General features: G+C 46.1%; 1 protein-coding gene across 1 annotated transcript in view; it reads left to right on the forward strand.

Annotated features, from left to right (window-relative positions):
- The window catches only part of LOC138451189 (IgGFc-binding protein-like), a 60,130-nt gene that overhangs the window by 11,209 nt on the left and 25,227 nt on the right, over positions 1-23,694 (forward strand). The window contains exons 2-10 of the mRNA XM_069604891.1: positions 2,403-3,629; positions 4,503-4,843; positions 10,392-10,965; positions 12,166-12,764; positions 16,310-16,877; positions 18,772-19,367; positions 19,726-20,308; positions 22,254-22,453; positions 22,553-22,694. Of these exons, the coding sequence (XP_069460992.1) occupies positions 2,403-3,629; positions 4,503-4,843; positions 10,392-10,965; positions 12,166-12,764; positions 16,310-16,877; positions 18,772-19,367; positions 19,726-20,308; positions 22,254-22,453; positions 22,553-22,694 (4,830 nt within the window). The remainder of the gene's footprint in view (positions 1-2,402; positions 3,630-4,502; positions 4,844-10,391; positions 10,966-12,165; positions 12,765-16,309; positions 16,878-18,771; positions 19,368-19,725; positions 20,309-22,253; positions 22,454-22,552; positions 22,695-23,694) is intronic.

The raw sequence follows: 23,694 nt of genomic DNA on the forward strand, positions 1-23,694 counted from the left end.
CAAATTTGAACATGACCTTTTTGTTTTTTCGTTTGACTCCATTCACATTAGGTGATCGGCGGCCACAAGACAGACAGCAAGACTCGTTGCTTTGCAATATTCGCCTCCCCCAAGCAGACCCAAGTAACTATTTTACTCAGCTCCAGCACGTGCCTCTTCCTTGCTCTTGCAGCTCAGCACACTTTTCAAAAAGCTCCAGCAGCATGTGCTAGCGCCCGGGGTATAGCTTGTGCTGCTCTGCTCCAGCTGGGAAAAGGCTGGTGCATGGTCTCATTGTCCCATAGTACTGTGGACTGTCGGACATAACTGCCTAGCAGCCAGTGCTCAGTAATTCTAGCATGCATCCAGACGGCATGTTCAGTCCAGTAACAGCAGCAGACCCAGAGGAGTTCTTACCCTTGGCACACCAAACAAACTGGAATGGTGTAACTGGTACTGGACTTGCACACAGCAGGTATGGTGAGCGTGGGGTGGGAGGGGGCCGCGCTAAATGATTCTTCTTGAGTTTGACACTAAAGCTAACAGTGTGACTAGTCTGTCTGTTGAGCACCCTTTCCCTGGTATGGTACTTTTGTTTTTTCCTTCCATGCACTTGTGCATCCAGCTAAGGCAACTTTTTGTGTAGAATACATCAAAGGACTGACATTTACAACTGGCGAATTTCACCACTGCCCGTGTTAGGTGAGGTCACAGCATAGCTTGAAGTGGGTGTTAATTATATTTCATTGCAATGCAGAGGCCCACAGCGGGAGTAAATGTAAAGATTAGAATGCCTGAATCATTACTAGACATTCACCACAGAGGAACGTGACACCCTGAGAGACAGTTAATTTCAGAAAATTATTTCAAAATTCAGCACTCCGCTACAAATGCAATACATATTTCTGGCCACAGGGTAAGCTCTTAATGAAAGGGAGTGATGGGGGAAAGAGTTTCTCCCTGCTAGGTCATTTTAGTTTACCAATTCCATGTCCCTCCCGTTTTTTTTTAAAGGGGGGGTCTTACTGTGCTTAAGCATGCTCACAAGATTTAAAATGTGCACAATGGGCACTAAGTACATGGGCAACCTCACATTGGTAATAACATATTAAACAATTTCCAGTTTTGGCCGTACATACCAAGTAATCGATGTGCAGTGTCAATGTTGTAGGAGAGAAAATACCACTGGCTTTAAAGTCATATACATGAATGAACTGCATGTAATGCAGTGCTTTTGGGCAGTTTCAGGGATCCACAAGGAGTTCTTTGAGTGTTCAGATTGATGACAAATGTAAACTACGAAGCTAAAATGGTAGCACAGCAGGTTGAGTAACTGTTGCTGAGATGTTATATGTTCAGTTCTACCTGTAAATTCTTGGGCATTTGGTTGTGAGTGCGCTGCTTTCCCTATTTTGCCAACCTCTGAAGCCTGAAAGTAGATGCACGCAGGCTTGACATGCTTGCCCCAGACCTGCAGATGAACTTTACTGGTCTGCTGTTAAATCTCTGTTACCAGTTTAATGATATCCACTACAGAATAATTGCTCATTTTACCATAGCTGACATAAAAGCTCAGTGGATTGAGCGCTCACTGCTGCGATGTGTGTCTGATCTGCAGGTTTGAATCCCAGCTAGGCCATCTCAGCCTTTCATTCTTCTGAGGTCGATAAATGAGTACCAACACAGGTTGGGTGATATTGTATGCATATGTGTTCTATAAAAAAAAGCTTATGTGTAAGTGCTATACAATAACATATCATTTGGCTTTGGACGTCTACTTGCATTCCCAGTAATTTGACAATATGACCTATACACACAGATATTAATGATACACATGGTGAGCCATTCTTGTATGAAATGTCTATCACATTAGTGAAATCATAACCATATTTTTCGTAGTGAAATGTCTGGGTGGTGTCAAATGACATCCCTTCTGGTGATGTCATCAGAGGTCAAGGGTCGTGAGGCGAGGTGTGGGCCACTTTTTTTTGGGTGTCCGGGCCTATTTCTTGTCCCAGTCTGACCCTGATTATAGGTGCATTTCTCCTTGCAGTGGTGAGTTTCTAGTGTTTTTGGCTATTGTTTCTGATTTAGTGAAATGCATATTTTTCTAGAACCTTGCTTGTGCATTTCTTTTTTTTGGATACGTCCCACACGATGGCTCTTCGGAAACTTCCATTGGTGACACAATTTTCTGAGGAGAACAACTTCGCCACTGTTATATCAGTGAAAGAGCTATGATATGCCCCTTATATGTGTTTTACCTTCATGACGTAGGCATCGCCGACAAGGGCCGCGATAGCGCGAAGGAGCCTTTTCTCTCCTCTGCACTTCTTCGGGTCAACGTGTCTCTCCAAGAATGCATGTTGTTAAGAGTCTAACCATAGCTGTGATAGCTTGACAATCTCTTTTGTGTCTTTCAGGTCCCTGCACAGCTGGCCCAATGGGAAAAGACTTTGTCACCGTATTCATGCAGAATTACAGAGCTAACTTCGGTGAGAGCAACTTCCAACTGCTCATAACGGGCTACGCTCCCAGCACCAAAGTCACTGTCACAGTCCAGAAGACAACCTTCGCCAAAGTGCTGACAGTCAATGAGAGGCAGACCCTGTCTGTGCAGCTTCCAAATTCGGTAGAAATTCCCGGGACGGGCAAATTCTGCAATGTAATCACGATCCAGGCAGACAATGATATCACTGTCCTTTCGGTGAATTATAAGAAGTACACAACTGATACAACCATTGTGTTACCAATACCAGCCTGGGGCACAGAGTACTATGTTGTAACACCCCTGGATGGTCCCCCAGAAGGCCTGAAGGAGTTCTCTGTCATTACCAACCAAGAAGCCAACAATATCAACATCTACCTCAAAGCTGATGTCACCTTCCAAGAAAAGGTCTATGCTGCGGGGAGCACGCTGTCAGTCATGCTGGAGCCGTTGCAGGCGATCCAGATCCAAAGCAAAGGTGACCTGTCTGGCTCCAGAATCGTGACCTCCAAGCCCTCGGCGGTCTTGACTGGCCACACCTGCACTTGGAAAAACAGCAAGTGCAACCATGTGTATGAGCAGCTCCTGCCCACTTCAAGCTGGGCAAACACCTTTATCGTGCCAGCCATTCCCGTCCAGACAAAATCTGACATCGTTTATGTGGCAGCCTCTCAAAACACACGCGTGGACTACCAGGCTGGATCCAGCCAGAACACTCAGAATCTGGTCGCTGGGCAGGTTCTAAAGCTTGAAGTTACAGTCTCTGACCCTCTGTACATCACAGCTAATGCTGGCATCCAGGTTGTACTCTACTTTACTGGTTGGACTGCCAGAGATGGCACCATTTATGACCCTTTCTTTGTGAACATACCAGATGTGGCAAGCTACTGCATGTCCTATTACAATTATGGGTTAAATGAATTTGAGAACTTTGCCATCCTGGTGGCCAAGACGTCAGCAACCTCAGGATTGACTTTAGACAGAGCAGCATTTTCTGGACTTAAATGGAGTCCGATCTCGGGCACCGATTACTCATGGACCAACTACAAAGTCAGCAAAGATTTCAGCTTCAGCCTCATCGAAGGCAGCAGTCCATTCGAGCTCCTGAGCTTTGGCTTATCACACATGAACGGGTATGGATCCCCCGGTACCTGCATTGCCAGTAAGTATATCTGCATGCTCAAGTGTGTGTCAATGCCCATGGTTTGGCTCGGGAATTCCGGAAGCCATAAAAGAAAGGCCAACATGTTATCTTGGATAATCGGTACAATGTGACACCACACGCAACCCTACAACCAAACTCTACATCTATAAGCAGAGACTTTTTACTTAATTGGGAGACTAGCCAGCTCTGCGGGTGATGCTCAGTGCTACCCTGGAACACGCCTTCGTGGTCAAGGCAAAAATCCTCATGAGCCTTTAGCTCTGACTTAGTTGTGTGTATTCCTTTCCTTTATTTCGGCAGCGATTAAAAAGCTGTACCCATTCTATCACACTCATCCTATGGCCCCATAGACCATTTTTGAAAACTAAACCCCCCAAAAAACACTCTGGGTGTTTCTCAGTCCTAATCCGTTGCACACCCATTTGTTATCACTTCCCTAAGTGCATTTCAGTGCTGACCTGTTATGTTTGTACTGACATGAATGGTCAGAATGGCACACAAATCCCCGTTTTACACGCAAATGATTCCATGCATCAGGGCCTAAGTGGCTAGTAATTAAGGCCCCTATCACAATGTTACACTTGCACAGGGACATGAATGGACAAATCCTCTATATAGGATGGTGAATATAGTTTCTAAAAAGTAGAGGAATGGTAAACCGAAAAAAATAGAAGTAGTGGAACACCGCTCCCCACCGTTCCCGCTCACTTCGATCACTGCTTTGGCATCAAACACAAGTGGGAAAAACTCGACATCCACTTCTCCAACACATTGCATTGGCTGGTAACCAAAGTTAGTTGGTTTCTTCTTCGATCACCTTCTTTCATTGAACATGCACATCCAAATTCACCAAGTGTCCTTTCGTTTCAGCCAAAGTCAAGCCCTCCTGCAGCACGGTGCAGTGCCGGAAGAAAGAGACGTGCAAGATGGTCAGTGAACAACCAGTGTGTGTTCCGCAATCAGAGTCCGTGTGCTGGGGATGGGGTGACCCACATTACCACACATTCGACGGCCGCAACTATGACTTCCAGGGCACCTGCACCTACACCATCGCCAAAACCTGCGGAGCAGATAAAACCCTGCCTGTCTTCAACATTAAGGCCAAGAACGAGAACAGAGGCAGCACTGCGGTGGCCTACGTCAGCTTTGTGACCATCGAAATCTACGACTTCACTATCTCGCTCGTCCGATTTGAATATGGACAAGTCCGGGTAAGGAGACCTAAGAATTTATGTTTTATAGCTTTTAAAGCAGAGTGGTGCTGTTGATGGGCGTGGTACAGATAAAAAGTGCAGGTGATGTTAATACTTTTGCCTGCATATCTAAGTGCTTTTAGCTAAGGCAAGGTACGCGCCCTTCTGCCAAAAATGATGGCCTCGCTGCACCTGGCTCTGTAAAAAAGATGGTTGGGGGATTGCTGAAGGGATGGAGAGGCAGATGCAGAAAACTGTTGTGCTAATTACCTGTGCAGCGGTAGGGATTCTCTGGGACTGAGGGTTTCAAACATGTTTGTTACGTCACAACCCATCTTCATTCAGAGGGTGGAACAATACTTGCATTCCCACTGCATCCCTTCCTCACTGCCATAAAAAAGCCACAGCATTTCAGGTGGCATACATTTTCATGACGGTGCAAATGCCGGGGATGTCAATGGAGCCCGGCAGCTTTTTGCAAAGCATAACGCAGGCAGATTCACAGCAATCCTTTGTAAACGCTGCCAGCCATGCACGCACATGGCAGGCAGCGTTTACTCATTTGCACGGTGGCGTGCAAATGTGCAGGGAAAAATAGTCTGCCTTTTGCCCTCCACATTTTCACTCTATTGTGCAAGTTACAAAAATTTGGCAGTTGGAATATACCTTCGTGTATGTCTACACATAACAGCTCCCTGCCGACAGTTTACAGGGAAGTAGAAAATTAGCACCTCTGTGATCTGTTATCAAAATGAAAAGGCCTGAGTGTTGAGTCTATAACCCCTTGCAAGAAGAGAGAAGAGTGAAAGAGAACGAGAAATGATGGACAGACCCAAGTCTTAGTTGAGAATCCCACTAATGCTGGGACCATTATGTCCCTTCAGTCTAGAAGGATCTGACAGTGTCCACTCTGTGGGAACGCTGTTAAACTTGTGTACCTGATCAATGACCCATCCACATCTTTAGTGTGGGTCATCAAGAGATGTTGTCGGTTTTACTTGGCCAACTCTCCATGAAGATCCATTTCATCTCGGGAGATGAGAGCAGATGAATGAGATCTAGCAACGAGGCCAGTCCATCTTTGCAAGAGGTATAGGGGTGGGGGATGGGTTTGAGTCCAAATTGTGGCGAATGCAAACCCTCTTTTTCCTTGTGTAACAACAAAGCCCTTTGGAGCTAGGTTGTCCGACTTGCTTCAACACACGCTCATGTTGTTTAGGTACTCAAGTTGCTAGTCCGATGCACTCATTGCTCTCAGCTTAATGGACCCAAGAGCAGAGTCATCCAAGGTTTCAGGCCAGCAGCTGTGCAACAAGGGCCATAGTGAGAGCAGAGATATGCAACAACGCAGAACTCCTCAATGTTTCCCCTGCACCCCATGACTTCTTTATGAGGGACCTTAGTGGCCAGGTTGAAAAGAGAGGCCATCCATCAGTGCATGAACTCTCTTCTCGCAAAGCACGACGGGTAGAGTAGTGCACTACCTTCCCTGCGTGCCCTGTAAGCAGAGACCCACCTTTCCGCCCACACTGCCCTTTAGTTGGGCTCTCTGTGAGGAGGGTGCAGACACAGAGCAGGGATGACAGTAAGCAGCAGCCATCACACGTGTCAAGCTCGCAGAGGCCTTGGACAGGTTCATGGATGTCAGGAGAAGGAAAGGGGCGGCGCATTCCCTTCAGAAGAATGCACTTCCGGCTCTCAAGAAGCCAACAGAAAGCACACGAGGCCCCTTCTGGAGATCCAACCCCACCTCGTACTTTTGGTTCAGAGATTATAGATATCATTATGTTGCCTAAATCTTAGGGGTAACTACATTGGACCAGTCAAACAATCTTAGACAAATGCGATTTGCACAAATGTTTGCTAACCCACTGGCACCATTTGTGTTTCTAAGGGTTAATGCCAAGTCATCCTCAGCCCTTAAATGGGTTGTCTTTCCTGTTTAACTACAGTAGTTGTACTCTCTGTGAATATTCATATTTTACTCTTCCTAAACCTGCACTCGACTGTGACTAACTATTCTACAGGTTTGTAACAGATTGTAACATTACTTTGGTAGAGTGGCCTAACTCGATACCCCCTGTACTGTGGAGAGGCTAGTGGTCTTTCTGAGAGTCCATTGCTCTTTGTTATCCTACAAGAAAGAACTCAATAAGGAGGCTGCAATGATGTATCGCAACATTTGGGGGGCCTCCTGTTAGCCATGCTGCACCCTGCCCCCCTAAACGGCTGAGCAAAGCACAAGGCACGCCACACCCCGGTCTGGCCCAGACAAACACGTGTATGCAAGCCCATGATCATGCCGGTGAACGGGCAGGCACGGCTCCAGGTAAAAGATGTAGCTATGTTTTTTAATTAAAGCTTCAATGTTTCACCTAGTGTAGGAAGAGGGGGGCAGTGCCTAACAGCCACATATACCTGCCACCAGTGGTGGCTGGTGAGTTGTTTTATTGGAGAGTGTAAATATTTGCCACACATATGTGATTGCGACCGAGTATAGCAAGAAAACAAAAACCAACAAAACAGGTTTGAGGGAGTTGTGTTTTTTTTCTCCTCCTCCCCACTAGGAAAATGTTTTGAGTATCGGTTTAAAATGGTGAATTATACAGCACACTTTCTGTGAGAAATTGGGCAAAAGGCCAGAAAATGTTCAATTGGTTTTGTAGGGTAATTTATGAAAAAATCCGACAGACGGAAGTCACCAAAAGTGCATAGAAGCATTCCCCAATGCATTTTCATGCCTTTCCCCATGATATATATGCCAGTATAATAAACATTTTCATTCTGGATGTGCCCATACATTTAAATGCTGGATCCAATGATATATGCCAATATTCCAATATAAGAGCATGCTCATGCTCACTTCGCGCATAATACCAGTCAGTATACTATAACAAACATTCAAAGAATAGTACCCATATGTAAGAACCCACTCCTACTGGAGTGGCCATTAAAAGTGCCATGCCACAATAAGAAAACATATCCAAACTGTTCCAACGTAAGACAGTCTAGACATGTAAGATCACTTATCAAGCTGGCTTTATCATAGAGGCAAAGTAAAAATAAAAAAAAAAGGTCTTGCCACATTAATAAATAGCTGGGCTGGCTGCACCAAAATGCCAATCTAGCAATGCAATATCACGTATCATGCTTGCTTTCTCAAAGATGCCCAGTTATACATGTGATGCCACAGTAAGAAATGGCTGGACTGACTGCACCAAAATGCCAGTCTAGCCACATAATAACACACATGAAGTTGGCTGTGCACACACACACACATAATCACATTCATCCCCTTCCATCCATCAGTCACTCACCCATACACCTTCTCTCTCTCTCACACACACACACACACACACTGCATTCTCCACACAGGCACCCACCCGACCAGAAAAGTCAAACACTCACACACACATACATATAATCACATTCAGACCCATTCAAGTACAAGTCACTCACCCATACACATTTTCTCACACCCACTCACACTGCATTCTCCACACAGGCACCCACCCACTTAGAACATTCATACTCACACACATACAGAATCACATTCATAACTATTCCCCAACCAGTCACTCACACATAACATTCTCTCACATCTACTCCAACTTAATTCTCCACAAAGGTACCCAGCCATCCAGAACATTCACACAAACACACACACTTTCATACTTATTCACCCACCAGTTACTCATCCATACACCGTCTCTCACATTCACTCACACTGTTTTTTTCACACAGGCACCCACCCACTCAGAACATTAAAACACCCACATAATCACATGCATACCCATTCACCCAACAGCCAATCACCCATGCACCTTCTCTCACATTCACTAAGATTGCATTCTCCACACAGGCACCTACCCAGCCAGAACATTCAAACACTCACCGATTAACACTCATACCCATTCACCCATCAGTCACTTACCCATACGCATTCTCTCACAACTACTTACACTGCATTCTCCACACAGGTACACACCCACACAGAACATCCCCCCCACACATACACAATCACATTCATACACTTACCCCCACGAGTCACTCACCCGTATACCTTGTCTCACATTCACTCACACTGCATTCTCCACATGGGCACCGACCAAGAACATTCAAACACCCACCTAACCATGCCCATATACATTCACATGCAAGTCACTCACCCATACACCTTCTCTCACATCTACTCACAGTGCATTCTACACACACACACCCAGAACACACACACACACACGCACACAATAACATTCATACTCATTTACCCACCAGTTACTCACCGGTATACCTTGTCTCACATTCACTCACACTGCATTTTCCACACAGGCACCCTAACACTCACAACATTCAAACAGCCATATAATCACATTCATATCCATTCACCATCCAGTCACTCACCCATACCATACACATACATTCCACACGTGCTTCACACGCGCAATATACATATTACACTTTTAAACATACAAAAACATATAAAATGCTCTCTCACAGGATACCCACTGCAGCTATGGTCCACCAGTCCCCTGTATCACTCCAGGGCTCCGGCTCCTCCGTACTGCATGCAGACAGGAACCAGGAAGCTGGCAGAGCTTCCTGGTTCCTGTATGATGCAGTGCGAGTTAGCCGGAGGCAGAGCCTCTCCTTTTCATGCCACAACCTGCTTTCGGCCCCGGCCTAGCCATCACCCTTGTGACTGTTGAGGCAAAGCATAAAGCACTCTTCCCCATCTGCTGCTTCTCGTTCACTGCTCTTGCTTCAGTGTCATTCGCCATCCCACAGCCACTTGTTCTTGCCTCCACTGCAGGGGCCTTCTCCCTTTTCCTCCTGGGCTGTGATCTTCCTCTGCTGCTCCACCCCCGCCTTGCACCAGTGCACAGCTCTTCGTTTTCCTCTACTCCATGCATTGAGAGTAGTGCTGTGTCTCCATGGCAACTTGGCAATGCTCACCACTTTCAGTGCTTTCAAAAAATATTTAACCTGTTTAGCAAACTCTTGCCCCAATATTATGGGCGCTAACAGGCTTAGTCCCCTCTGGGATCTGATTGAAGCTCATAAGGTGCCCTAAGCCCTCCTTAAAGCAGGCTTCTAGGCACCTAATGAGCATGACTCTTTCTCCCTATGGCTACAAAGGCTAATACGTTGCTAGTAGGAACTGTGGCTTGTAATGACAGACTCAACTCATAAAAGATAAGAAGATGACTGCATGAATACATTTTACTGTTGGTGATCGTGATTGGAATAAATGATGTATATCAGTAAAGAGGACTGTCTGGTTTGGTGTATGATTATGGTTGGGGTAGACATTGGGAATTAGGGTGGGTGAGGGAGAAAACCTGGGTGAGGGGTTTATGTTGATGGTGATGACCGATAGTAATGATATTAGTGGAGTGATATGATGACCTGAAAAGAAGTGCTGATGTTGGAGGTCAATATTATGACGACGGCTAGCGATGGCTCGGCTAACAATCCAACTGTAATAATGATGCTGACAATAAGAAGGTGATGATGATAATGTGCTTGACATGTCTGTCATGGTAACAGTTGGTGTTCATGTCTATAGGTGAACAATGAGAAACTAAGCCTCCCTGTTGTCCTGAATGATGGGAAACTACGTCTGTATCAATCTGGTGGCTCTATCATGATCCAAACTGACTTCACCCTCAGAGTGTCCTACGACTGGAACTACTTCCTGAAGGTAGAAATCTCAAGCAGTTTCTTTGAAAGCATCTGCGGCCTGTGTGGAAACTACAATGGAAACCCCAATGATGACTTCATGACCCCTGCGGGAGAATTGGCTCCAAATCCAATTGACTTTGGAAAGAGCTGGAAGGTAGAAGATGGAGACAGGTTCTGTTGGCACAATTGCAACGGCGTGTGCAAGACCTGCAGTGCCGATCTCGTCAAAAGATACGAAGATCAAGCCGTCTGTGGACTGATAACCAAGTTGGTGCAAGGACCTTTTAGAGAGTGCCATGCAGTCATCGACCCCAAAATCTACATGGACAACTGTGTCTATGATATGTGCATGAATGACGGCTTCAAGCAAATTCTGTGCCAAGCTCTAAAAACCTACACCGATAGCTGCCAGAGGAAGAATGTGAAGATCTACGAATGGAGAACTATAGCCGGATGCCGTGAGTAGAGCTCTGTTTAATCTTTCACGCAGTCTTATGTTTAAGCTTTATTTAACAATCACAGCCCAGACATATTCAGGGCTAATGCTGCAAATTCCAACCAATGCTTTCCGAGGGTAAACATTGAGGGCCTGATTCAGAGAAGCAGTTTAAATTGGCGCAAACCCATAGGAAAACGCTCTGTGAAGCAGGCCGTAAATATTTACATGGTTAATTTGGTCCTCTGTGTAAGCAAACCAGCTTCTGGTACCTACGTGCGAAGATCAGAATTAACAGCTCAACAATTTGCATCCGACTATCAATACACTATAAAGTTACTTGTTTGGAATAATATTTCTCCAATGTCAGTATGATGCTTGTAAGAAATCCTGCTCTCGTAGGAGTTGTCTTGGGACTCTACCACATACACTCCTCACGGTCAGGACAGTGTACACAATTTATTGACCAAATAAAGCTCCCACCTAAGGATCCACCAACACTACCCAAGTCCTAGCACACCAAGAAATCCATAAAACTATCAAATCATAAGGAAACATTACATGTTCACGTGTGCAAGGAAGAGATTATGGTATGACACCGTGTTCTTTAGTAGCGGGGGCTGGATGAAAGATCTAGAAGAAACTAAAGGTTTAAAACTATTTGCCATCTTAGAAATGCAATTGTCTTCTACAAACAAAGGACCCTAGGATTTTGGTAAGAGTTCCCCTCACATGTAACAGCCATGTTAACCATGTCACTAACAGGAACTTCAATAATTGCCATTGGAAATTAGGGTAAATATCTATATCGTAAGGTCAGTGAAAGGGTTAAAGAGAGGCCATGTCAATCAAACATCATAGTCATTACAAGCAGGGGAGTGTAAAGCGACCCTGGCTGGTTGAGTTGTTGGGTATCAGGCCAATTCACCATGAGAAGCGGTACATTTACTAAAGCACCAGGCGACCTTAGTTACTTGTCTGTGGATGCACATTGGGGTGGAAGGGACTTCATCAGAACAACATCTATATAAGCACGTCCCAATGTCTGCACTGACAACGCTGGAGAATTAGGACAATTTGGAGATGTTTCTGTGCAAAGGTATATGTGTTCAATCATTCATAAAGATCAAATGTACACATGAAGTCACTGATAAGGAAAAGTGTAGTTTTTTATGGAGAGCCAGCTGAAGTTCACCTTTCCTATTTATTTGTTTGTCTCTAGCCATGCCGTGCCCGCCAAACAGTCAATACCAGACATGCGGCAGTGCCTGCCCTGCCACTTGCAACGATGATGCCATTCCTGATACATGCTCTGAGGGCTGCGTGGAATCCTGCCAGTGCAATGCGGGTTTTGTACTAAAGGAGGGCAAGTGCATTCCCAAGAACACATGCGGCTGTGTCCATCAAGGTCGCCAATATAGCCCTGGCCAGAAGTTCTGGGCCACTGACAAGTGCGAGCGACAGTGCCTGTGCAACCCAGACACCAACAAGGTAGAGTGCAAAGACACCAAGTGCAAGGCCACCGAGAAGTGTGACGTCGTCAAAGGCATCCGCGACTGCTATCCCGCAAGCTACGGCACCTGCTCAGCCTCCGGAGACCCACACTATGTCACCTTTGATGGCGTGAGGTACGACTTCATGGGCACTTGTGTCTACCAGTTTGCAGGCCTATGCAAGAAGAACACTGATCTAGTGGACTTCCAAGTTCTGGTTCAGAATGAGAACCGGGGAAGCAAGGTCGTATCCTACACATCCCTTGTGCAAATCAAAGTGTGTGACTTTGACATCATCATAAGCAGGGAATACCCAAACAAAGTCATGGTATGTTTTCAAAACAGATTATGCAATCAACCACTTTTTCAAAATCTATCTATCTATCTATCTATCTATCTATCTATCTATCTATCTATCTATCTATCTATCTATCTATCTATCTATCGATCTATCTATATGGACAGAGAGAAAACTAGACTGGAAGATTTCCACAGTGCAGAGAAAATGAAAGAGGTTGGGGGCCCATTTAAGAACCAACTTCAACGCTTACATGCTGTTGGGACCCAAGCAGGCGATTTTCAACTTCTCCTGATGGAATGCAAAAGTAAAAAGCAAAGCCAGACAAAGTCAACTCTATGCTTTACTTTTTCTATCTGTTTTGCAACAAAAGGAGACCCATGCCTGGAAATGACGCTTTTCAGTCGCTTTTTACTAATGGATTCCTATGGAATCTGCCTGCTGTTTAGCAGCTGCTAACTTGGGACTCATTTCAAAGGAATCCGTTAGCTATACGTCTGCAGGAAACTCTCTTATAAGTGTAAAGAGAAGTGCACGCATACGATGGGGAAGGAAAGTGCAGAGGAGATGTTAGCCCTGCCCTATGCGCCTCCTCTGTCTTGTGTCAGCACAGAAATGGGGTAGAGCAGAAAATGGAGATGTAAATGTAATAGGCCTTGCTTTTACACATCCATTTCCCACACACCCAGACAAGGATTAGCCCCAGTGTTGGAATAAAGAACTAAATAAAGGACTAGTTCAAAGAAGAATACATGATGTTTAGTGTTATCAAGCCGGCACCAAATGGGTGCGTGATCGGTGGACTGGTTGTGATGAAAGGCAGACTTCAGAGACAATGAAGGTGAATTAACATCAAGATGAAAGGATAAATAGTTGTGCATTTTTTTATCTGATTGAAAAAACTGATGGAAGCAGTAATACTTTAAAGGAAAGTCGAGTCAAGTCTAGTTGAGTATCCTTGGGAAATGAGCTGTCAGATAGGTCAGAAGAAGATTGAATAAGAGAAAGGAATGAGCCACAGAATAAATGGAGGGATGAACCAGCAGCGGGAACTAAAGAGGGGAAAGAGAGAAATCATTATTGAGCCAGAGATAGTCAGATCAAGTTGATGGGCTAAAGACGAATTAGACCCCTATACAGAACATTCGGATTGCCTCAGCCAATCAGGATTGAGCATTCTGAACATTATGCCTGCTATGCGCTAGTAATTCTTCCATCCTAACCGGTTGAGTCTCGCCGAGCATGCTTTGCCCTGCTACTCTAAACCACTGTCTCTTACTTGGTTTCCCCCCTGGCACACCATCCCTCCACCGCTCACTCGGCTATTCTGCCCCCATCCTCAGGCGACCCCACCACTCCCCTCGCCAATCCAGCATATGAATCAAACGTTCTAACCCTCACTGCTCTCCTCCAAGGGCTTACCACTTCACGGCTTGCAGTATCTTGCCCACTGCCTCGCCTCCATTCCCTGCTTTCTCTGGCACTCGGGCAACTCTTCCCTTACCCATACTCACTCCTCTTCTTTTAACACCGGCCCACATCTCCCCTGCCTCCCTCTGTGGGCAGGCTTCAAAGACCCCCTTCACTTCTATGTCTTCTCTTTGTGCAATGCCCTATCTCCATACAGATGTGGCAACAGCATCACCTCACATTATTTAAGGGTGCAATGCTCCACTTTTCTCCGGTGGGTCCCAAACGTCGTAGCACCCTTCAGTCTCGGGCAGTGCCAGGGATTAGGTGCCGTCACCCCTCATTGATGGTCCTTGCATCACTTCGGACTGTTAAATCAGGCTTTTCCGGCACCTAATCCCTGCACTGCCCTCGGCCACGGACACTATGACTTAATTAGCACACCCCTTTGAATTCTCTGCCCATCCAATCAGGAGGGGGAATTCTGAAACAGCTGCTGGCCCTCACTGGCCATATACACTTGAAATTCTACCCAGTGACTGGCGAGGTGGGCTCATGTCTGTTGTTCCCCACTATCCCACCACTTCAATGCCTGATGCATCTCTAATTTCCTCTTTCACCTTGGTACCCATCACCAGCCGGTGGTCTCCTCTGATTACCTACCAGAGGGTCATTCCTTTTGGTCCTCCTGGGCTTGGGCCTTCTACTGCCCTTCCACCCTCTTCACACTGATCTCCCTATCCCCATGGCAACGGATCTTGCTTCCAGGCCACTCGCATTTTGCACAGTGGGGCATCTCCACAGCAATGTGATACTGAGGCTTATTTGCCACACCTTTTGGAAGGTTCTTTTGTACTCAGCCAATCAGGAATTAGAATTCTGTATACATTACAGGCACACACTGCTGGTATTTGCTCAGAATGCCCATTCTTCTTTGGTGTGGCTAGGTAGAATGCTTCTCTGTGCTGCACCGCCCTCCTACTGTGCCCCTCTGGCCCACTCCTTCAACGGCCTGGATCTTTGTCATATTTGCACTGTGGTGCCTCATGTGGTACCCCTTAATAGCAGCATGAGCACAACATTAGCTCACACTCCTAGTCTCTGCCAGTAGCATTGTTAAGAGGACTGTCTTCCCCACTTTCCCTCAGCCTCTGCTTGACACACCAGTTCCCTCGGCTGCTCTCCAAACCTCGCCTACATCTGATGGGCCACACAATGCCTTCCAATGGTGCCCCCCTCCTTTCTCCATAGCTGTCACCTGCATAAGATTGCCTCGTCAACCAAGTACAGTATAAAGGCAGGGGCAAATGGAAAAAATACTTCAGTTGCCTGCCATATTACATTTACCAGATCTCCACTTCTTTTTTGCCTACGCCCACCAACCCCATGGGTGCAAATAGCCTAAGCGCCTTGTTGGAGCAGGATGAATTCTTATTAGGTTCCCAAAGACCTCATTAATGGCCCTTGCTTCGCTCTCGGCCAATAAGTTGAGCTTTCTGGCACTTAATGATCATGAACTCCCACCCTTGCAAGGCTTTAAGGCTTCAATTAATACATGGGTAAAGGGTGTGAGTCAGATAGTGGTATCTAGCCAAGCAGCTGTGAAGGTTGTTTGGTGATACACTGGGTGATCATGAAGACTCGTAGAGTAGATGGGGACCAAGGCAGAGGTCAGGGAGATGCGAATAGGCCATTCCATTTCTATCTGCAAGGTTTGGGATTATAGGAACTCCTAGCAAAGTATTAAACGGAGACTATTGAAGAGGGACAAAGAGATTCCCAAAACAGCATGGTGGGTGCACATATTGCTTTTCTTAAAACGTTTCCAAATTGGTGGAGTTGGACTTGGAAAGCTCAACAAGTTGATGAAAAATTGTAGCAGAAGAATCAGGGCTTCCACATCACAGGGAGAACCGGCCAGAATGCACCCACCGAGGACAAAGTATTAGCAAAACAAGAAAGGATGCACCACCGAGGAAGCAGGATGACTTGACACTTAGGTGGGGTTATATAGAGGCAGGTGAACTGCTGTTGCATTCTGGGAAAACTGTGCCACAGTGTCACTCTAGGTGTACACAGTTACTAGCGTGTGCTGCTTTGTGTATGACACTTTCCAACAGTTGCATAATAACAGTGATTTACTAATTATGTGTTCTATTTTACAGTTCAATGGTTTGTTGATCAACTTGCCCTACAGCGTTGACAACGGCAAGTTATCTATCTATAAGCAAGGGTTTCAGTGCTACGTACAAACTAGCTTTGGTTTACTCGTCACCTACAACTGGGACTCTTACGTGTCGGTCAAAGTCCCCAGTACATATGCTGGTGCCGTATGTGGCCTCTGCGGTGACTTTGATGGCGACAAGAGCAAGGAGTTGACCATGAAGAACAATATCTTAACAACCGACGCGACATCCTTCGGGAGGAGCTGGAAGGTCAGGGACATCCCTGGCTGCTTCGAGGCAGACAAGGCCGACTGCTCTGATTTGCCGTCAGTAGAGAGGGAACAGCGAGAGAAGAAAGGGGAGTGCAACATCCTGGTGGATAAGAGCGGCCCCTTCCGAGAGTGCCATGCTGTTATTGACCCACATGGTGCCTTCAAAGATTGCGTGTACGACTTATGTTTCTACAAAGGGCGCCAGGACATTATATGCAAGGTCATCGCTGGCTATGCTGCCGCGTGCCAGGCTGCTGGAGTCACCGTTTACAGCTGGAGATCGGCCAAGTTCTGCAGTGAGTACATTCAGTGTTGTGTTCAAGATAGCATGGGTAATTCCTTGCATGTACATGGTGAACTCTATTAAAAGGGAAGCCAGTAGACAGTAATGAACAGCCTGAGCAGCAGTATTTAGTCATAGAAAAGTAACAATCACATCCTATACTTTCTGCAAAACCTATCCAAACTCCTTATCCTTTTGCCATGCCAGGGGCTTACCTCCTAACAAATCACCCTGTTCCCATTCCACGAAATGATCTCTCACTTGGGAGTTGGCGAGGGCTTTTCTTTCATGCACAGGTCATGCTAACGCTGTGCAACTATGCTTGCTTCTGCATGTAGGCACACGTAGAGAAGGGAGAGTACGGCTACTAAGCAAATAACAAAATATAAAGGAGTCAAGGCTGACATCTCTGGTCCGTGGACATGGTCTGCAGTATCCACCGACAAGCCAATGAAAAAACAAAGTCATGACTTGATAGTCTTCCTGAAGCCTGAGCTCTAGACCAGCTGTGGCAGAGTTTTGTAAAATTACACCTATATAATATCATAGTAGGTCAAAACGAAACAAATTGGCAATTGTAGACTAAACAGTAATGTAAGGGCAGGACTAAAAATAATAGATTTAGATGCCTGCTGAAGGGGACGCGATAGCACAAGGACTTTCGAAATTACCATCTAAACGTATTGCATGCAAAACCATGCAGAACGCTTGACTAAAATGAGAGCCGGGGACTTAACAGAAGTATCAATGAGTTGGGGTCACTATAATTAGAGTAAGGCTTTTAAGCCATTTTGGAGACCGGGGTGTGTAATTCATAAAGCCTGTTTATTGATGCAGCATTATCCAGGAAAAAACGTGACCACGTCAGAGCGCTCATGTCTTGTAACATACAACCTATGCTGTTAATTGTCCAGGCAAAGTGCTAGACAGATCTGATGCATGGGGGAGCCCTTATTGAGAAAGAGCCAGGGCGGGTGGTCCTACAATGCTGCTTCAAACCCTGAACGTTTTCCACAAAAGGCATATTAGCAAAGCTTTGCTAAAGCAGGCCTTTTAATAGTGGTGGCTTCGGAGTGTGGCAGAGGGAATGGTGCAGCACTCTGAAGGATCAGATGTCATGATTTGTTGTCTTAAATTTGACTGATGGAAAAGCTGTGACTGGGTCTCACGATTCTCCTGTGGAGGCAGTTAAGATGACAACATTGGCCCAGTGGGCCCAATAGTGGTGCATTTGGCAAAATACTCTATATGTTTGTGGAAATAACTTGATAAAAGCACTGCCCACGTTTTCGAACAATAAAAATCTCCCTATGTTCCTGGGTAAGAGTGCATTCAAGTGTGGCCACAAGAATGTAGTCATTATCCAGAACACTGAGAAAAGAGTGTAGGAAAAGAGTGTGAAAGCCAGGAAAGCACAGACAGGAAAAAGTGAAGGCATTATGAACTGGAGGAAAAGGAAGAGATGGCGCTCAAAAGAAAATGAATGATTGGGATGGTGAGGAGACATTATTTGGGGATCCTGCCGGCCGCCTCAATGGCTGCACTGCAGTATGTGGTGAAGGGAAGAGAAACAGAAGGGTACCCTCACCACAGCCGTGGTCATGTGCATGCTTCTCCGTCTGGGTAATTCCTCTGACTGTTAGGAATCCACAGATGGCCTGGCTATCTCAGGAGTAGTTCATCTTGACTCAGGCAAGTATAAAAAGGTTGTTATTCCTAAACTGCCCGTCTGCTTTCAAGTATTATGAGAAAGAAAGTCAAATGTGGTCAAGGGCTACCCTTGCTGATGCCACACAGAGCTGTGGTGCAGGGCATACCTGCCCTCAGAAATGTCACACCAATCAAAGGAGCTATTGTACCTCACACCAATACATGTTCATTGTTTCTCTGCTGTCTCCTGATTGTAGGTCCAGTATGCCCTAAGAATAGCCACTACGACGTATGTCCAAGCGGATGTCCCACCACCTGCTCCAGTTTCACTCGTCAAGTGGAATGCAGTGCCAACTGCAAGGAAGGCTGTACCTGTGACGAAGGATTTGTCTTCAGCAGCGACCAATGTGTTCCCATCTCCCAGTGTGGCTGTGAATATGGCGGCATCTACTACAATTCTGGAGACATCTTCTACCCCAATGGACAATGCACCACCCAATGCTCTTGCAAGGCAGGAGGAGTCGTGGAGTGCAAAGTATTCGCATGCAACGCCAATGAAGAATGTAAGATCATCAACGGGGTCCAGAAGTGCCAACCAATTGGCTCCGCTGAGTGCTCAGCGGCTGGTGATCCCCATTACCGAAGCTTTGATGGGCTAGCCTTCGACTTCCAAGGCACCTGCACTTACACATTGTCCAGGACCATCACCCTCAAAAACAACCTGGTGCCCTTCGACATCAGCGTGGAGAATGAAAAATATGGGAGCGGGAACGTGGCAGTGACCAAGATGGTTGCAGTGGATGTCTATGGTTTCAACTTAATGCTCCTTCAGAACACGCGTGGGATTGTCAGGGTAAGCCAGGATCGCGATCTAGTCTTGTACCATATATCACTTACTCAATCCTATCCTGTTTATGTATCCATATGTTTACTGCCAGTTCCCTAAATATGCATGACCTCAATTGTGTAGTATTGTGTTCACACTGTAATATCCTAGGGGATGAGAAATAAAACGTTTCGATGTATCACTAATTCGGATGTCCATGGTCCACTTGCAATAACATTAGCCGAATGCACATTCATGTTGATATGAAAAACTAGAGTAACTTTGCCCTTAGATTTCCTAGCTGATACCTTAAATGATAAGCAGAAGGGCAATATTGAAGGCGTTAAATGGAAACTAATAGCATGATATCTGCCCTCTCTCGTAGGTGGACGGAATCAATACTAACCTCCCGCTGATCTTGAAAGGTGGGCAGATTCGTGTCTATCAACATGGAATCAGGACCATCATAGAAAGCGACTTCGGCCTCGTAGTCAGCTACGACCTGGTTTACCATGTGGTCGTCACCGTTCCAGGAAACTACAAGGGTCAAGTGGAAGGCTTGTGCGGCAATTACAATGGGGACAACAAAGATGAGTTCCTGCTCCCGTCCAAGGCTAAGGCTTCAGATGCCACCAAGTTTGGCACAGGGTGGAGAGTCAACATTCCTGGCGTGAGTTGCAATGAAGGCTGTGGTGTCGCAAACGGTAATGCCTGCCCTGTCTGCTCGGAGCAGAAGAAGAACATTTTCAAGCAAGACAACTACTGTAGCTTCTTGAAGAAAGCCGGTGGCCCCCTCAGTGTCTGCTACAACACCATCAGCCCTGATGGGTACTTTGACAACTGCCTCTTTGACCTTTGTGCAGGGAATGGTGACCAGAATATCCTGTGTCACAGCATCCAAAGCTATGTGGCCGCGTGCCAGGCCGCAGGCGTCTCGATCAAGCCCTGGAGAAGTGACTCGTTCTGTCGTAAGTAGAGCGGTACCAGAACCTCTGTGCTGCCTTCCTCATACTCTCTTTTAATCAGCTAACCATAGCAGATATGTTTATAGCTACTCTATTTTCAATATGTTCCTTCCTTGTTGCTTTGTTTGCTGGCTTTCTCCGTGTTCATGCTGTACCATGTATCCTACTTGCATGAGAAGTCTCTCCTTTTCTTCGTTTTCACCTGGATCTTTGCTAGTTATTCCTTTCCTCTTCTGTATATCAGTTATGTTTCATGTCTTCCATTGTAAACTGCAATATAGTTTACCTACCTTATGTTCAACCAATCCTACCTTTTTCCATGCCCCCAGTTTTGCTGTCCACCCTCAAGCTCCACCTATCCCTCTGTATCTGCCTTTTGCTCTTTCTTTTTCTCTCTTCAACCCTCAACCTCTATCTCTCACACTTTTCTCTCATACTCTCCTCTCTCTGTATCTCTTCATCATCCTGTCTCTTGCCCTCTCACCTGTTCCCACTCACACTTCTTCTTTCACCCACTCCAACATTCACTTTCACCATCTTTGTGTATCAAACCAGAGTGGCCACCTTCTGTGTCCTCTGTTCCCTCGTTCGCCTCTCTCCCTCGCTATTTTCAATCTACTACTGTCTCTTCAGTCTCTTTCTCTCTCTCTCTCTCTCTCTCTCTCTCTCTCTCTCTCTCTCTCTCTCTTTCTTTTCACTCTCTTCCTATGTTTTCCTCTCCCTCTCTTTAATTATGTATATTCCTCTTATTCTGTCGTCTTCACTCTTTCTCAGTATCTTTCTGACTCCAGGTCATTCTTCCTCTCTCTCTGTTCCTGTCCGTCTGATCTTTTCTTTGTCACCCCGTCTCCCTCATTCTGTGCGTTACTCACCCACTGTATCTGTTTGCCTCAATGCCTCTTTCCCCGTTGATTTCCTCTCTCTTTATCTCTCTCTCTTTCTTTTTCTCTCACTCTCTTCACTCTCTTCTGTTCCTCTCCACATCTCTGTCACCTTCTTAATCTCTATCTCTGCCTCCCCACTATCCTTCCTCTCTCTCTCTCGTGGTGTCTCTCTGCCTTTATCTTCCTCTCGCATCTCCTATCGTTCTCTCCCTGTGTCTAGCTCTCTCGCTTCCTTTCCCCCTGTTCTATTTCTCTATTTCCCTTACAGATTACCCTTCCAGAGGTTCAGCTCTGGCACCGGCCTCGGGCCTGAACCCTTCCCCAGTGTCACCTATCTCCTTCACCCCTTTTATCCAGTCCAATCTTGCTTCTGTTCATACTCTCCGCATGTTTTACTATCGTACGCTCTTCCCTCCTGTCCCACTCCCCATCAGTAAGTACTCTTCTCTCCCTTCATTTTCAAGGCTCCTCAGAGTGTTAGCGTCCTGTTTCCCTCAGGCTATATCACTTCCACCAAACCCCTTTTAGACCTTGATTCCCCACTTATTTGCTTCCTGTCGTCTTTCCCGCAAAGCTGTGTGTCTCACCCACTCCGTTTTACTTTGGCACTCCCACATGCCCAAATGGCCTCCGCTACACCGGCGGAGGTGGCCATTTCTGGTAGCCTATCCCCCTATGCTCCTCTCCCCCATCCAACCTGCCACTTTTAAAAGAGCAATGGAGGCCACAATCTTCACTCCGATAGGAGTTGCTGACCATGCCACCATTGCTGCTCTCCTTCCCCCACTCCCACTCCAAAAGGACCTTCGTCCTCGCTGTTTCCTTCGACACTGCCCCACTAATCAATCTCTGCCGGCCGGTGCAGCGCATCACCGCATTTGCTCTCACCTTCTTCCGAGTGGGTGGTGGGACTATCCTTTTCTACCCACAGGCAATCGTTCTCCTAAGACAGACAGTAACTAGCCATGCCCTATGTGTACATCTGTCTTTCTTTTCGTTATCCATCACTACTGCCCGCTGCCAAGTAGCCGTGCTCATGTCCGTTGTTTGATGACTTTCCTCAGCTCTGAGTTGCCCCGCAAACAGCCACTATGCCGTTTGCGCCGACATCTGCTCCACATCATGTGCCGGAATCACGAATATGGCGAAGTGCCCAACATCCTGCGCCGAGGGCTGTGAATGCGACGACGGCTTCTTCTTCGATGGACAGCGATGCGTCTCCATGGACAACTGTGGCTGTTTCGAGAACGGAAAATACTACAATGTAAGTTCTTTTGACATTCCTCAGGCTAAGTCCTTTGAAGAAAATATGGGGCTAAATCTTTGCAATGCATTCTAATGGTTCCTCTCAACAATTCAACAGCCCGATGAGAAGGTCGTGTCCAGTGATTGCAAGCAGGTCTGCACTTGTAGCCCCATCGGTGGACTGTTCTGTGAAGATCTCGGTTGCGCTAGTGACGAGAAGTGCGTCATCAAGAATGGCGTCGTAGGATGCGTCAACAAAGGTGAGCAGATCTGGAAGCATGACATTTGCTTTTTGAAATGTCTTGGTAGAAAACACTCGGTTCAAATTATGGGTTTGAGGATGTTTCCCCCCAGAAATACCTCATGCAATAGTTAGTGCCACTGCATGCATGAACCTGAGTACCCTCAACTACTAGCTTTGCCGCTGCCCGGTCGGTAAAACAAACCCGGTCATGCAGTATCTTTCAAATACCAGATGAGTTAAAAAATATGTCATGCAGTGTTTTTTGTTGTTGTTGTTACCTCCTGTACTGGGTGCTGCAGTGAGTCCAAACCCATCTCCACCTGTGGTAAAAAGGATGGAAATATATTCTGGACTGCAGCAATGCACACCACTGTTTTCCTTTTGGTGATATACAATGCACAGACAGGTTGATAGTGACCATTTTGCATCTTTGTTAACAAAAGGTTTGAGGACCCCTACTTGTAGCGCCATATCTTTTTGGTACCACCAGTGAAAGGGACGTGCCGGTTTCCTCTCTATTTGCTGGTCAAAACTTTTTTGGGAAACACAAAATAACAATTTTACCTTCACCCCCCCCCCCACTTAAACGTAGACTAGGTATCGAGAGGCGCTATTTACTGTATTTGATATTCTTTATAAATAGCGACTGGAGTAAATATCACATTCAAGACCTACTCGTAACAATTGGAAAGGTGCAAGAAAAGCTATATTTGATCTCCTGCTTACTTACCATTGCAGTGGAATGCCTAATAATGGCGATGGTGTCCATGATATCTTATCCTTTGTCACCAATTCCTGGTGTCCTTTCGGAAGGCTATGATTGTCTAGAAAGACTGAGAGCCATCACTCAAAAGCTTCAAAATGCTGCACAGGAGAATATATATGGTTATTCAGAAGTGGGTGGTGTGATACGTGCACGTATTGTGAGGCCGGATGGGTACGCAAGAATCTATGGGGTTGCTGACCAAGTGCAGGGATGTTTATTTTTGTTCAAAAAAGAATATTTCAAAGGCAAA

Source organism: Ambystoma mexicanum, chromosome 1p (genome assembly GCF_040938575.1).
Source record: "Ambystoma mexicanum isolate Mex_15411 chromosome 1p, UKY_AmexF1_1, whole genome shotgun sequence".
NCBI lineage: Eukaryota > Metazoa > Chordata > Amphibia > Caudata > Ambystomatidae > Ambystoma > Ambystoma mexicanum.